Below are 17,375 nucleotides of genomic sequence, written 5' to 3'. Positions count from 1 at the left end.
CAAAGTGGAAACGTTCTACTATATAATAACAGACAGACACAGTCAGACACAGCAAAGTGGAAACGTTCTACTATATAATAACAGACAGACACAGTCAGACACAGCAAAGTGGAAACGTTCTACTATATAATAACAGACAGACACAATCAGACACAGCAAAGTGGAAACGTTCTACTATATAATAACAGACAGACACAGTCAGACACAGCAAAGTGGAAACGTTTTACTATATAATAACAGACAGACACAGTCAGACACAGCAAAGTGGAAACGTTCTACTATATAATAACAGACAGACACAGTCAGACACAGCAAAGTGGAAACGTTCTACTATATAATAACAGACAGACACACTCAGACACAGCAAAGTGGAAACGTTCTACTATATAATAACAGACAGACACAGTCAGACACAGCAAAGTGGAAACGTTCTACTATATAATAACAGACAGACACAGTCAGACACAGCAAAGTGGAAACGTTCTACTATATAATAACAGACAGACACAATCAGACACAGCAAAGTGGAAACGTTCTACTATATAATAACAGACAGACACAGTCAGACACAGCAAAGTGGAAACGTTCTACTATATAATAACAGACAGAAACAGTCAGACACAGCAAAGTGGAAACGTTCTACTATATAATAACAGACAGACACAGTCAGACACAGCAAAGTGGAAACGTTCTACTATATAACAACAGACAGACACAGTCAGACACAGCAAAGTGGAAACGTTCTACTATATAATAACAGACAGACACAGTCAGACACAGCAAAGTGGAAACGTTCTACTATATAATAACAGACAGACACAGTCAGACACAGCAAAGTGGAAACGTTCTACTATATAATAACAGACAGACACAGTCAGACACAGCAAAGTGGAAACGTTCTACTATATAATAACAGACAGACACAGTCAGACACAGCAAAGTGGAAACGTTCTACTATATAATAACAGACAGACACAATCAGACACAGCAAAGTGGAAACGTTCTACTATATAATAACAGACAGACACAGTCAGACACAGCAAAGTGGAAACGTTCTACTATATAATTTTGCGTCAGTACCTAAAATGACTAATTACAGTTTATATTGATTTAGTGAATTGATAATTATTATATTTTTTAATCTTTGTTTTGCTCTATACCTTCAGGTCGGCTTTTGGAACTCAATACTTCACAAGGATCATCTTCATTATCGTTACTTCCTAGAAATAAACCATTAACATTTTGTGAAGGTGTTATGATTAAACACATACGATAAAACTGGCAATTTAGGGTAATATGTTAATTTACTAATAAAATGAGAAAAGTGCGATTTTAATAAAAAGTGGTTTTTATATACCTTCTTGTATTTTTCTTTTTCTGCTGTTGTGTTGTTGATTTCCATGATGTACAATTTCTTGAAGAAGATTGTCAAATACTTTCCTGTCTGGTTCATCTGATAAACGTTTGCTAGTCTCCAATCTGAACACAACATCCCAAATGTTGGTGTAGCTATATCTTGCCAAATCATAGTGAGCAATAACCCTCTTCAACGCGTCTGGACCAACATTTTGCAAATCTTTGAACAGCCGTTTTCGATGCGTTGATAGCTTTTCTCCATCAGCATTATCAACATTATTATCTGTAATGTACTGGAGTACAAGATCTTCAGCTTCCTTTAATTCACATAATTTGGTGATCTCTAGTAAAATGTTAACACTATATCATGTTTGATTTTACCAGTGTCATGTAGTTTATTGAAAAAATCATTTCCAATATAATTTGGTTGTGCGAGGTCCCCTATGTTTAAGTGTTCGAATAGGATAAACTTTAATCAAACCAACCTTTCACCGTCAAAACATCTACTGAGATCAGACTTTAAGTTGGTGAACTCGGGATTAGATTCAGATGTTGCCATTAAGCCCTTTGTATCGTATACCGTGTTGCGACAAACGGAAATCCGCGTAGCTTGTCCCACCTACTGTAGAGTCTCCATCCGTGCGCGCTCCGCGTTAATTGTGTGAAAGGTCAGAAGGAATAACATAAGATTATATATGTTTATTTCCGTGTAAATTGGCCTTAAGTGAGAGCAATGGGCCTAGAAAATGTATGACAATGGCGTTAAAAAGTAGATGAAACGTAATATAAAGTGAACACTCATGGGCCGCGCCTACGCTTAAAATTATTTTAATTAAAACAAAATATGTATACGCGTAGGAATACTTTCAATGAAAAATTGTAAATATAAATCATTTCTACAAGCACTTTTATAAAAACATATACTTTCAAATAAGGTAAGAATAAAACGTTTAGGGCTACCCAAAAATGACTTCCTAAAAGTAGTTAACAAAGATATTTACAAGTAGAATTTCAAAAGAATTAAGTTACACAATTCAACCTTGGTCAACAATTCGTCACTATTCTACCAATTATTCAAACAATGTATTTTCCAGTCCATTATGGTAATGGGGAACAGTCCATTATGTGGGCGGTTATTGTTACTTAATCGGGTGGATCCAGTGGGCCTACTGAAACTACACTATCAAATATATATAGGCCTACTAACAGTTGAACATTATGGATGACATTGAAAGGGAAAAACTGTTTTTAATTGACTCACCGTGTAAACTGTATACCAGACGATGGGCAATGTTAGTGATATTTATGTGCCTGCAATTGTCCAATGGAATGATGTGGGTGCAGTATGCAGCAATATCAAGTGAAGTTGAAAAGTACTTTGACGCTCCTTCAGCCATAATTGACACGTTCGGTGCAATTTATTTCATTACGTATGTACTCTTTATATTTCCTGCTCTATATATAGTAGAGAAAAGAGATATTAGAACAATATCTGTGCTAGGCGGTGGTTTTCATCTAGTCGGATCATGGATTCGTTATATTGGAATTGTTTATCATTCAGTTTACGTAAGCATGCTGGGTCAGACGTTTTGTGGAATTGCACAGACATGTTGTTTTGGAATTTCTTCGCTTTTTGCCGGTACTTGGTTTGGATCTAATGAAGTTTCTTTAGCCAGTGGCCTTGGATACACCGCATTCAACTTTGGAATAGCAGTAGCTTTCGTCTTACCGAATCAGTTACTAAATATACAATACCTAACTGAAATAAAGCTGAAATATTACTTTCTGGGAACTGCCATCTTTATGTCTATAATTTTTGTAGTCATTTGTTTCTTTTTTGAAGCAAAACCACCATCACCCCCCAGTTATCAGAAAAAGAACTCAACTCGTGGAAAACAAGACTCTTTTTGGAAATCTTTGAAAGCTATACTGATGAATTCAAACTTCGTTTTACTCGCTTCTGCATGTGGAATTGGCATAGGGTTATCTGCACTTATTATGATAAAAATAGATTATTTAATGTTATCTATTTGTCCTGAAAATGATTACATAACTGGTACTGTTGTTTTGGCTACAATGATTCCAGTTGTTTTCGGTTCAGTATTCGCTGGTTGGGTGCTAGACAGAACTAAAAAGTTTTTATTGACCACACGCGTAACTGTCCTGTTAATATTTCTGACATTGGGATGTTTTGTGTTATTTATAAAATTTGAACAAATCTGGTTGGCTTGTATAAGTTTTGGTTTGTATTTCAACTTTTCGCGCGCTTTTCTTACAATTGGCGCTGAAACTGCAGCAGAGCAGACATATCCCGAGTCGGAGTCATTGTCTGCGTCGCTAATACTTTTATGTGTTGAAATAACTGGTTTCGTCTCAGTGTATGTATATGACGCCCTTGATAAGCTTCACGGGGTCGACGTCGCTAACATTATGACATTTAGTGTGTGTGCAGTCGCTGTGTTTTTTACCATGTTCATTAAACGAGACGATAAAAGACACCAAGCTGATGAATGTTACATGTCTGAAGATTAAATTGTCACACCAATAATTGGAGTGAGGAAAACTAGAGCGTGGTTCCGACTAGCGACGCAACGTAAGCAAATGGCCTTCCAATAATTGTGTTTGCCCCCGCACTGTTGCGTCGTCGGTTCCCACTTGAGATTACGCAATACATCACTTTGCGTTGATACGTCGCTGCGTTGTGTTCTAGTGGGAACCACGCTATAAGCAATACTAATTATGATCACTAGATGGTACGCTCGCTTCGCTCGCGTACCATCTAGGTCGTACCCACAGATGGTTCTCGAATACACAGTCATTTCAGCGTAACAAAACTGGCGATTTTTCAAATGTACGTACCGCAGGACTATAATACATTGTCGTTTACAGAAACGAATAAATAGACACGATGATTTGTAGTCAACTAAAATTAGCACCCTGAGAATTACTTCCGAAGGAGAAACTTACCACAAAATGAGTCCAAATTTTTGAATTTGTGCTTTGTAGGCCTATGTAATAGGGTTGAGGGATGGGAAAGCGGATAGGTACAAAGAGGAACAATTTTTAAATATATTCTTTATCCACTCAGTAACGAAATATTTTGTTCATGATTTATATGCCTATAAATAATATACCTCTAAATACAGTAAAACATATGTGATTTAATACTTTGTTAAAACTGTCACTGTCATAATCGATTGAATAATATTAAAGTACATGTCACGATACACCACTACGACGTTTATATTATTGGTAATTATTAATTAATACAAACGTTGAGAAGGAACTGTCAGTATAACGTTTATTTGTATATCTAACAGTAGAGCCTATCCACAATCTCAGTAATAAAGTTTATTTTTATATATTTTTATATTACATCTAACAGTACGAACATTCACAGTAAGAAATGCTCGATTCAAATGAGGACCAAAAACAGTTAATATGTATTTACAGTATTGTCAAAGTATTGCAAGTTTATTCTCAAAGGGCCCATATATTTACCTACCGTAAGTGTTAAGCCAAGGGCTCATAAATTTACCTACTTCTGTTAAACCAAACACTGGCAGACTGAGAGATTGGGATGTTCCATTCATCGCAAATCAATACATGTGTATAATCGTATATTAAATCTATCAAAATAGTATTTTTTAAAGAAAATCGGCGCGGCCTGTCTTCAACATTATGATGCTGTACTCTAGCTGTTCAACCGGTTTTCAGCTATTAAAAAAAATTATCGTAGGAGGAGATGACGAAGACGCCTCGCATTTTTGTGGCGGGTATTTTTCAAGATGGACATCCATTAGACAGTGTATACCAAGATCGGAAAACACCCCTATTTGGGGCAAATCGTTGAACCTAAATTCGTTTTAATCGTCAATAACTAATTATCTAACATAATTTAATTAGTAAACAGGGTTACATCAGGCAGTTAAAATCATTACTGAGATTCTAACCAACTTTATATACTATCGAGTAAACATTCTAGAAATAACGCGCGATTTACCGAATTTTGCCCTTACGTAAATTTATATATATAGATTGTCTGGTGGTGGAAGATTGATGAAAAAAAGCTTCGGTGGAAAAATAAAATCTTAATCTGTTAACACATTCAATTTATTGATAAATATATATTATAATGTGCACGTTTTGAAAAATGAGTTTTTAATGATTAATTATATTTATTATTATTAGATTTATTATTATTAGTCTTACTAGATTATTTTCAGCGTTTTAATGTGTTGTAATACAGTAAGGTAGTCAGGGATATTATCGAGTATTTACGACTATTATTTGCTGAAATAACAATAATTATGAATAAAGGTGGAATGTTAAAAACGTTAGAAGCACTTCATTCATTGTTGAACAAAGCATGGATTAAGGAATAAAAGGATAGGCCTATGCATCAGGTTGAGATCAAAGCTAACTCTAACCGGCAGAGCGTGGACCGACCACATTGTTACAAAATAAACACAGTTAAATTAACGGTCGCACACAACAATGAAAATGACTATCCATCAACCCATGGTTTAACCTAGACAAGATTAGAACAGCATTCATTTTTGCTGTAGGTACTTCCTAAGACCCATCGAACAACATAAAGCAAGTTAGTGTTTACCGACCAACCGACCGACATAGTGCGCTGTAGAGTTGCGTTGCACGCGACTAAAATGGAGAAAATGGGGAAAATAGCTAATTTGAGGGTTGCGGTTGCGATAGTGAGAGGAGAAAGAAGGCCGGGGGACCGCAGTATCAACATTATATATTTTTATTATCAGCCAATATGACACCTACTCATTTACACAGTTTACAACGTACTGAAGCCATATGCCTATCATAGCTATGTATCTGGGGTGTGTTGGGAGGTAGGAGGGGGAGCGGAAATACTGGCGTAATGAAGTATATGATTGGAATTGTACTAGGAAAAGTTACTACATTTGAACTTTCCAGAGGTAGAGTTGTTAAGGTTTGTTAATTGTGGCTGGGATGGTAAGAGGAGAAAGAAGGCTGGGGCCCCGCAGATCAAAATTAGATATTTAATTATCAGCCAATATGACACCTATTCATTTACAAAGTTTACAACGTACTTAAAAACCATAGGCCTGTCGTAGCTATGTATCCCATCTCATTTGAACTTGTCCTGGGAAGAGTTTGTTTTCAAAAAATAGTGTGGGGTGTGGTAAGTATAGGGACATACTGGCGTCGGGTGTTATATACTGAGAAGGCTTTAAACTAATTTTGAAACCCGCCCTGGGGCGGGTATAATTGCTAGTATAGTATATAACAACCACAGGCACAGAACAAATTTAACTGCCCGGCGACGATATACGGAAATGTATTAATTAATTTGAAACGATAAGACGAGGAAATCTCAGAGAATATTATATAGGCCTACCCATAGAAGTTAGTCAAATTACTTTGTTTTGTTTAACGTTAATGTAAGCGCTCGCAAAACAGTAAAAATAGCTTTCGCTAGTAATCGATATTTGACACCTTAAACTAACAGAAAGGAATAGACTAAATGTTTAGTATATATACAGTATAATATATTTTAAAAATAAATCACCACCTAGCGTGTGTCATTGTTACTTTAAATAATTTATCTTTAGCAATTATAGTAATCTAAATTGATAACAATGTAAACAATACAAATGTAACAAAAGTAATTAACAATGTAAACAATTCATAAATATAGATATAGTTTACAACAACTACAATAAAACAAAAGCAACCTTTATTACTAATAAATTAGACCATTCATGAAATAGCCTAAATGATTAGAATCAAATCATCAATATTTCTATCACAACCGAAGTAAATTTCAGAAAAAAATGGAGATGTTTTCATAAGAGTAACTATAAGACATAGGATTATAGAAAAAAAAACAGGTTTATATCGCGTCGATAACAATCATTTAAACATTCTATACGTGCACTCATACAAAGTATGCTATGGTAATAACTAAAAGATTTCAATCAGTCTGAACTACAGTACCAGAATTTCTTTCTTCATAACTATTCATAATTGACACAATTAAGAAAATATTGTCGAGTTCATGTTGTTAGATTTAATGTATATTGCCTGCCGTTTATATAGTAAATGTAGCGTTTATTTGAAATAAAAATATGTATAAAATCCTCTAGTTGAAATATAAAATATAAATAATAATAATAATAACACTAACACTAATAATAATAATAATAATAATAACACTAATAATAATAATAATAATATGATAAAATAATTATGTGATTCATTATCGACTATGAATGCGCTTTACAAGTTCATGAGCTAATATAATTCCTCTATTTGAGCACTCTGTGAGCAAGCATTGGATTCCGTTACCTGCTAAATTGCAATTATACAATCCAAGTCTCTTTAGTTTAGGAGACAGGTTCAATAAAGAGATAAGTAAAGTGCTATCAATATTGCTGAGGTCATTACCATCGATATAGAGATCGCCCAATGTCAATTGAATTCCTCTATTTGAACCTGCTCTGATCATTTGATTCATTACCTTACCCGATATATTACATTTACACATGTACAACCTCGTCAGCTTAGAAGACATAATGAACAGTGAACACAGTAAAGTACCATCCATTTTTCTGAGCTTATTATGATCTATATTTAACTCTTCCAATGCTAATTGAACTCCTTTATTTAAACACTCTTTGGTCATGTGTTTTATTTCTCCTCCGGATAGATTACAATTACACATTTCAAGGACCTTTAACTTTGGAAACGTAATCAATAAAGTACCATCTATGTTCCTGAGATTGTTATCACTGATTTCTAACCATTGTAATGGCAGTTCAATTCCTCGATTTAAACACTCTCTGACCACGTGGTTCATTACCTTACCTGATAGGTTGCAGTCATACATTTTAAGTTTCAACAGACAAGGAGACATAATCAATAAAGAACTAAGTAAGCTACCATTAATGTTATGGAGGTTATTACCGCTGATATCAAGCTTTTCTAATACTAATTGAACTCCTATATTTAAGCACACTCTTATCGTGTGCTTCATTAGTTTCCCCGCTATGATTTGGACCTGGTTACATTTAGCTTCTATGCCTAAAATGTGTGCAATAGCATTTGCCCTACCGGCCGATGCCCTCTCTTCACAAAAGGATTCTACTTTATCTTGGTAATATTTCAAACAATACAGTTGCCTAAGTAGTTGTATGAAATGTCTCTCAACATGTACATGTGGACAAATGGAATGAATAAACAGTTTTATGGAGGTAGATATATCATCAATATGTTGACTTATAGCTAGGTCTTTATTGGTCATGTGGTCGATTAGTGCACTTACCACAACATCCTCGTGTTCGTTTTTAACAAACTTCAAATTACTCGGTAGAGAGCGATATGTTGATAATTTATTTGTAATCCAATGATTAAAAAATAAACCGGCTTTCTGACCAAGAAAACCAATTGCAAACTCTCTTACAGTATTAAGATGCTTACTTTCTCTTATTATCTCCCATTCACTATCATCCAATGGTGCAAGTAATTGTCTCATATCTTCATCACATTCATTCTTCATACGTTCAGTTTCACATAATTTGCACAAGTAAAATCCTACCAACGCCTCTACTATCAACTTGTGAGGAGGCATAAAAACGTTTCCAAAGTAAGATTTTGAAATTGGTGCATCTTCATACACAAATCCTAATTTTAGGGCCATGTCAACTATATCTTTCTTAGCTTTCAAGTCTTCTTTCTTTATTGAAAGTTGATTTATTTTCAAGCTGTTATACATACACTTCCCCAACAAAATCATAGCATTTACATATTCTGTTGGAGCATCTTCAAATTTAGACATCTTTTTGTACGTGTCTTGTTGTTTGTTAGACTGATTCAAAATACAGCGTAATATTTCTTTAAAAAGATCAACCTTGTTATGAGGAAGATTTTCATTTTCTTCCCATAGGATGCATATTAAGAGAAGTAACATTGGATTTCTGCACATGGAATGTACTTCGTCTTTGTTAGTGGCCAATTCTTCTCTAAGAGATTTTCCCAATTCTAGTTTTCTAAAATAACTGAAGTGTTTTTCAATATACTTTGCTATTCCATGATTATTAAACCCCGTAACTCTTATATGTACATTACACCTCTTTCTGAATTCATCTATGTTTTCTGATCGTGTTGTGACTACCACAGTACTCTCTGTCAGTGTCTCTTTTGTGAAAAGACGAATTAGACTTTTATTATTAAATCGTAACTCATCTAACCCATCTAACAACAAGACAATTTTATCATCATGAGTCATCAAAAACTCTTGAACCATCGCTGAACCTTTTACAATTTGGGTGTTCCTGTTAAAATCTTTCATATCCAGTTGCTTTGTTATGAGATCGAAGATGTCTTCATCTTTATCTAAATCTCTTACATTAAAAAGAAATACTGTTTTACCTTTAAAATACGATTGATCAGTAGCCCAGTTTGATGCTAAACGCCTTAAAATACTGGTTTTACCAATACCGCCTTGTCCCTCTATAAGGGCTTTACATTTAGGTGTTGATGTGATGATATCTGCCACATCTTTTATTGTTGATGGTTTGCTGTCTTTCTTGTTTTCACTTTCTACGAGTAGTTCCATATCGGTAAACATCTGAGACATGTCAACTTTGTATCTATCATTCATTATTGCTGGTGTAAATATACTGGCCTGGTTGCACAATATCCTTTGTCTGTTAAGCAGATATTCTTCAATCTTTTCTAATTTATAAATAAATAAACTTATTGAGGATTTAAGTTTGGTCACTGGTCATTCTTATCAAGTATCATTAGTGACATTTTTAATCTAGGCCTACATGTATTTCAATTTAGAATTTATTGACTGCAGGTGATCTACAGGTTCCAAGGTGAAATTTATTTGAGTATATTTGTTATCATTTTCACAAAATAAATGAAATAAACGCTTCCCTTAAAATAAACTCCTCCACAGCAACCCTATTAAATAATAATAACATACACTGAAGTAACTTACCTGTGTCTGATTTATGCTGTATTCGCAATCCCTGTTCTTCGTTACTATTGATGGTTGGCACGTTCTTCATAACCGAACAATGGGACTTCAATTCCTCTGTAAATATTAACGAATAAAATCTGACTTTACAATGTTTCTATCAGTAAAAATGTTATGTCGATGGGGACAGCAGATAAATGATGATGATGATATGGAGACGTAACATGTCTACCACAGAGCCATGTGGCGCTGTTTTGGAGTTGGCTTAAAGAAATGGATGAATAAAGATTTGTGGCAAATGGACCCTACTGTATGACTATAGCTATATAACGTCCATTCATCATGTTTTGATCATCTAGTGACACACTACTCTCTAATAGTGTTTCCTTTGGGACAAGATGAACTATAATTTTATTATTAAATCTTAACTCATCTTAAAATCATCATAAACTTTTGTAGAACAAATAATGAATGTTCTGTATTCGTTGAAAGATTGACTGTAATTAAATCCACCACGTAACTATTTCACTCTTTCTTTGGTCATCTCTTTAAAATCAAATTATTGATTAAGTATGTTTTCAAAACAACCTAAGCAAATCATTTTACGTATTTGTTTTTGTCTTATGTAGGATCGACCCACTTTTATTTCTTCATCAATAAAATGTTCGTTTACAATGCATTGCACATGAGTAATGTAATGATACAATACAATATAATTAAATTAAATAACTTTCAGTACATTTGATATCTCACTCCTACCATTGCATTATATATATAATAGTATAAGGAAAGAAGAAAAAAAAATATTTTCCTGTATGTTATACACTCTTTAATACACGTTTTTCAATCCTTAACAATGTACGTATAATTTACCACAGAATTTTTTATTTTATAACTCTTTTTATCTCTTTCAGGCAATCAAAAAAAACTTATATTTTACTTTACCTAAATATCAATTTTATAAACGTTAATTTTATACCTTGCTAAATTGTTACGGTCCATATCTGACCACATTTTTTTAATTAAAAACTCACAATTGATTATACCTTCTAACTCCGCAGTGAACATTAACCATGGACATTTTTAGTCTATGCTTGACTTTACTTTTATAAACACAGAAAGTTAAAATGGAAAATATTTCATTAATTTTGACATCATATTTTTCAAGTACAATTTTCTCCCATGTAACTTCCTGAGTAAATGCAAAGCATGTTTTTAGCATAGCGCACCATTTTACACAGCAATGTTTTACTTCTTTGCATGTACATAACATATGCTTTTCATTTTCAACCTCCTCATTACAATATTCACAATAATTACTGTTTGACAAATTCCATAATTTTAGCTTACACCTAGTTGGTAAAATTTTATGTAGCAACTTAAAATTAAAGAAAGCCACTCTTTTTATGTGCAACATACTCTTAACTTTGTTTTTTCCAACATAGATTCCAGTCAATAAAACAATTTTGAAGTTGGTTTTCCCATTTATCTTGTGCTTTTGGTATGCACGCTTTATATGCTACATCGGTAAAAGTGGAATAGAATTGTTTGACAGTTCTATAATTTGAAGTAACATTAACATTTTACGTATTTGTTCATAAGTATTATAGACATACCTTGGTGTAACAGCTGTATCAGTTTTAGACATTAAATCTCCATCAAAACTATTAACTTCTTGAATTGCTTCCAAGGAGGGTGGTATCACAGCATCTCTGGTAACTTTAACAGGAATCAACCTTGCTCGATCCAGTGTGTTACTGTCTAACATTCTTTGAATAGCTGTTGCCACAACAAACTTGACCATATCGGTCTCAGATTGCGATGCAAAGCCTACTACAACTTTCTTTGATTGTTTCATGAGTTCTATCATACTGTCTATTTTAAATTTTCCAGGTTTTCTTTCTCTTCTCGTGACACATTTAATATCTGGTCGTATTCTTTGTAGATCTTGTAACATCTTGTTTTCCCACTCGACATGGTCACTTAATATGTAAAAGTCATAGTAACATTCTGAAAGTCAAAAGTTTAAAAAAGGTTCTAAAGAATCACATGCGTACTGTCGTGCGGTATTTTTCATGTCACATCATGTAGATAAACTTTGAGTTCTGAAGATTATATGGATTACTTGATAACATAGTACCCGATCTAGCGACGATACTATTTACACTATATAATAGCAATGATATATTAAAGTACCAAAGATGTTGGCCTAAAAGTTATTGTAAGGTTATGCACTACGGTATTCAATAATGCTCATTATTATAAATATCAAATAGATGAGATTCAGTAATTTGAGAAAATTAAATACTAATTACTAATGACTGCAAGCAAAGTCAACACTCAGTCAAAGTATATCAGCGAACTGTCTAACAAGCAACAAACGTTAGTCCATGGTTAGCATGGTTTCTACATTCATCTAGAATGATGCAAGGTATAACATCTACACTATGAAACTTGTTTGACAAAAAAAGTGTGATGTGCCAAATATGGTAGTGATACAACGTCATTGTATCTATCTATGAGCACATCACACGTTTTTGTCAATTTAACAATGTTGACAGAGTAAGCCTACTATCTAACACTAATTGAGCCTAGTTCAAACACACGTAATTATTTAAATAGAGTAAATTCATTTTTAAATACCTGTTTCTGCCATGTTGCCAGGATCAATTTTCTGCGTTTTCCTTTGAGATTCTATAATTAGACTTCCAAAAGCAGAGTAGTTGACAAACACTATACAAACTATACAATAAAGGAGATAGGCCTATGAAAAGGAAATGTCGGTTTTTGTGTTTTTATTGTACAATACCATCAATACAACGTTACAACATGCACAAAGCATGCATAATGTTGGAAGAGCCACAAAAGGATTAATACAGACATCCTGAGGAGGGTCAATGGTTCTTAAACCAGGGGCGTCGGCCATCACTGGTCCTGATACTTTAAATTAGAGAGAGCTAGGTGTTATTTTCAGCATTTAAATGTATCTTGATTTAATATTCCATGCAATATTAAAAGCATGCAATCGTTGCATTAGTCTGTGTGTACGTACGTAAATTTGGGAAAAGTTTGTTCTTATTAGTAGCTTCTTACTAGTAGCTAGATCAACTTTCGTATGCACTTTAAAGGTCCAGATATTTTGTCTTCAGAATATTATTATGGTTTAGGCTTGGTTACACGAAATTGATAAACCAATCAAACAAGCATGAATACTATACAGAGATCCAGATGAACCTTTTCACTAATGCAAGCAAGTATAGTTTAGTTTGTAACTTACCTTAATTTATTGGTCCATTATAAAACAGATAATAGAAAATAGATAAAGATATTCTAATACAACACACTCCTTATTTCTTGATTACTGTGTAGGCCTACATTTAAAATACTTCCTTCTCAATCTAACTAAGGAGGCCTTTCAATTAAATACAGTAGATTCATGCGGTACAATTGATCTGGGTTTTACTTGTGACGTGTTTCAAGGTTCTCAGAATAGCACAATCAATTCTTTAATAATTATTCAACCAGAAACACTGTTTTGGTGAATATATTTCAGCACATGTACTTCCCTATCAGTATGAAAGAACATGATATTAGGAAGTGTTCGCATAACGTTAACTTTAACGGATGACGTCAACATTCTACTCATTTGCATATTAGCGTAGTCACAGTTGCGCAACGTTCATTTTTAATTCGCTTCGACGGGAAGTGTAGAATGCAATGCATGTGCCGCTCACGCATACGCCGCTTGTTCAAAAGTCAATAGCCATACAATAGGCCATTATTGGACAACATGTGTCATTAGACTCTATATAAATATGTATGTTCTAAACAATTTGACACTAAAAATAATTTCATATGTAGGCCTACACTATATTCAAATTTATGCGATTTTATGTAATGTAAAGTTCAAAGGTCAATAATGTTAGAATCGGCCACTTAGACTATAAATGTGTAGTTTCTGAACAGCGTAAACCATATTGTTGTGTTTCCGACCCGGTTTCCGATTAGGCCTGTTGTTACTAAGATACGATACATTAAGGTCAAATGTCATAATGTTAGAATCCGCTAATGTGAACTATATTTGAAATTAGATTCTACAATATTTTAACAATTAAAAGAACCAATCTTAATTTGATAATAAGCAAACACGTGTTTGGAAGAAGGCGTTACACTTTCAGTGGAAAGTTCATTATAGGCCTAATTTAGGAATTGTTCCGCATGTTTGTGGTGGGCCTACCTCGGTTTAGTATAGTCCTGTCATTACTATTCTAAAAGAATTTTTAGACCAACAAAAAATTGATTCAATGACCGTTGTGAAGCGTGAACAGTTAATCCATTATATAAAATAGCAGAATTAGATACACTACTTCAATAATACAAAAGAGTCAACAGCAAATTTGCGAGTTTGTAAATTACAACGAATATGGGGGAAGAAATTAAAACTGAAAAACAGCTTTTAATCGACTCAAAATGTCACCTGTATACAAGACGATGGGCAATGTTAGTGATATTTATGTGTCTACAATTATCAGATGGAATGATGTGGATGCAGTATGCAGCAATATCAAGTGAAGTTGAGGAGTACTTTGACGCTCCTTCAGCCATAATTGACACGTTCGGTGCAATTTATTTCATTACGTATGTATTCTTTATATTTCCTGCTCTTTATATATTAGAGAAAACAGATATCAAAACAATCACTATAATAGGAGGCGGCTTGCATATGGCTGGATCATGGATTCGTTACATTGGAATACTTCAACATTCAGTTTCCTTAAGCATACTGGGTCAGGCCTTTAGTGGAGTTGCGCAGACGTGTTGTTTTGGGATTTCTACGCATTTCGCTGGCGCTTGGTTTGGATCTAATGAAGTTTCTTTAGCCAGTGGCCTTGGATTCACCGCATTCCAATTTGGAACAGCAGTAGCTTTTATCTTACCGAATCAGTTACTAAATTTACAAAATCAAACCGAAATAAAGCTGAAATATTACTTTCTTGGAACAGCGATTTTCATATCTATAATTTTTCTAATCATCTGTTTCTTCTTTGAAGCAAAACCGCTATCACCTCCAAGTTATCAGAAAAATAACTCAACTATTGGAAAACAAGATTCATTTTGGAAATCTCTGAAAGTAATACTGATGAACTTAAACTTTGTCTTACTTCTTTTGGCATGTGGAATTTGTATAGGATTATCTGCCGTTATCATGGTTAAGATAAACTATATTATTTTATCTGTATTTCCAGAAAAGGGTTACATAATTGGTACTGTTGTTTTGGTGACCATGATTGGTTTTGGTTCAGTATTTGCCGGTTGGGTGCTAGACAAAACTAAACAGTTTTTATTAACCACACGCGTAACTGTCCTGTTAACATTTCTGACATTGGGATGTTTTGTGTTTTCCATAAAATATGAACAAATCTTGTTGGCTTGTGTAAGTTTTGGTTTGTATTTCAACTTTTCCCGCGCTCTTCTTACAATTGGCGCTGAAACTGCAGCAGAGCAGACGTATCCCGAGTCGGAGTCATTGTCTGCGTCGCTAATAATTCTATGTATTGATATTACGGGATTTGTTGTCGTTTATGTATATGATGCTCTTGATAAGCTTCACGGGGTTGACGTCGCTAATTTTATGATATTAATTGTGTGTGCAGTCGCTGCTTTTCTAACCATTCTCATTAAACGGGACGATAGGAGACATCAAGCTGATGAAGAACTTTATCTTTATGACGAATAAAATATCCTATTTTATAACATCGCTATTCTTTCAACAAAAGTTGTATATTATATTAAATTATAATCGACTCTTTCATGGAATTCCATAGACCTTGACCACAGGAGAAAGGAACAATAAAATAGATTTACCATTTTGAGCATAGCCATGGTGGCGTACTTATAACTATTGGAATACTGTACGCCTACTATCGTAGAAAGCGCCCTTAAGAGATCAAACCTTTGTCTATTCTGATTCATTAGTTCTAGTCAAATTAACAAAAGCCAGTGTGCACTGCTTAAATAAAGAACAAAATAATAATAATATATTGTTTGAAGGTTTGCAGGGCCAAATCAAATGTTGATAACAATTTGTGGTACACCATATTTAATTTATAAATGTAGGCCTATTGCAAGCTTTAGGCTGTATCAACAAAATAATAATAGTCATAAAACTGCTATTGTGGTTTTTCACAATTGCTAAAAGCTTATCTACATCTTTATTTGTATTCAAACAGAAATAAGACTCTTGAACTTTTTCAGGATTATAAGGCAACAAAATGTTTCAACCAGTAAATACAGTAATTCATCCATTTATACCTCCATGATTGATCCATGACTATTGGACAATCCTGGCTGAAGCTATAAAAGCATTCATTAGTTCACGTATCATTAAGCCTATAAAGCCAAGTAAAACTAGATTTAATTTGTCACTATGACGAATTATAGGTTATATGCATTGATTTAAATAAAGATAATTGATTGATTTAAGATATTTTGATTGATTGATTTTCTCAGTATTATTTATAATATGATAGGATCTTGCTAACGCAAATACAATAGCCGGTATCATAATCCGATCAAAGATCCTTCTGCGTATATAATGTCATAAACCACATTTGTGTTTTTATCTAAATTTCATTATAAATCATCTGTTTAATCTATACACTAAGAAATACAATTGAACAAACAATACAGATAATAAAAAAAAATCTTATTTCGTTTCGTTTCCCAAGATGAGACTCGAACTCGGTACCTTGAATGCTAAAGACACGAGCAAAGACCACCGAGCCATACACAACTGACTAAAAGTTATGGAAAGATTCCTTCGTGTATTTAGTATGCAGTAACCACTTTGGTGCAGATAGATTATTACATACCGCAATGAATTATAATGTTTTACTATGATGACATCTTTAAAAATTAAAAAAAAATGATGCACTGTCAAACTATATACTTTTAACTTAATATATGAACTTCTTAAGGAAGAAAGTTAATGTTAAGTTTGTTATTTTGGCCTAAGAAAATGTTATAATTTGTTTGATTG

At 33.7% G+C, this 17,375-nt stretch overlaps 3 protein-coding genes across 4 annotated transcripts; 2 read left to right on the top strand and 1 right to left on the bottom strand.

The window, feature by feature from the left end:
* The first annotated feature begins 2,574 nt into the window (after positions 1-2,574).
* LOC140061338 (uncharacterized MFS-type transporter C09D4.1-like) lies at positions 2,575-3,888 on the top strand. Its single transcript, XM_072107846.1, has one exon. It carries the CDS (start codon positions 2,575-2,577, stop codon positions 3,886-3,888), a length of 1,314 nt encoding a protein of 437 aa, XP_071963947.1.
* Positions 3,889-7,503: 3,615 nt separating this feature from the next.
* Positions 7,504-13,790, bottom strand: LOC140060308 (uncharacterized). 2 transcript variants are annotated; one of them, XM_072106457.1, is made up of 5 exons: positions 13,614-13,790; positions 12,980-13,078; positions 11,953-12,346; positions 10,358-10,453; positions 7,504-10,086 (listed from the first exon to the last, which is right to left on the bottom strand). In XM_072106457.1, exons 4-5 carry the CDS (start codon positions 10,425-10,427, stop codon positions 7,610-7,612), a joined length of 2,547 nt encoding a protein of 848 aa, XP_071962558.1. In that variant the 5' UTR covers positions 10,428-10,453; positions 11,953-12,346; positions 12,980-13,078; positions 13,614-13,790; the 3' UTR covers positions 7,504-7,609. The 2 variants fall into 2 exon arrangements, with proteins under 2 accessions (XP_071962558.1, XP_071962557.1); XM_072106456.1 differs by lacking the exon at positions 13,614-13,790 and having other exon boundaries at positions 12,980-13,370.
* A 969-nt stretch (positions 13,791-14,759) lies between these two features.
* On the top strand, positions 14,760-16,073 carry LOC140061337 (uncharacterized MFS-type transporter C09D4.1-like). The gene has a single exon (XM_072107845.1). The coding sequence runs from the start codon at positions 14,760-14,762 to the stop codon at positions 16,071-16,073; it is 1,314 nt and encodes a 437-aa protein (XP_071963946.1).
* The last annotated feature ends 1,302 nt before the right edge of the window (positions 16,074-17,375 follow it).

Source organism: Antedon mediterranea, chromosome 10 (genome assembly GCF_964355755.1).
Source record: "Antedon mediterranea chromosome 10, ecAntMedi1.1, whole genome shotgun sequence".
Taxonomy (NCBI): domain Eukaryota; kingdom Metazoa; phylum Echinodermata; class Crinoidea; order Comatulida; family Antedonidae; genus Antedon; species Antedon mediterranea.
This window is presented reverse-complemented; position numbering and strand designations above follow the sequence as displayed.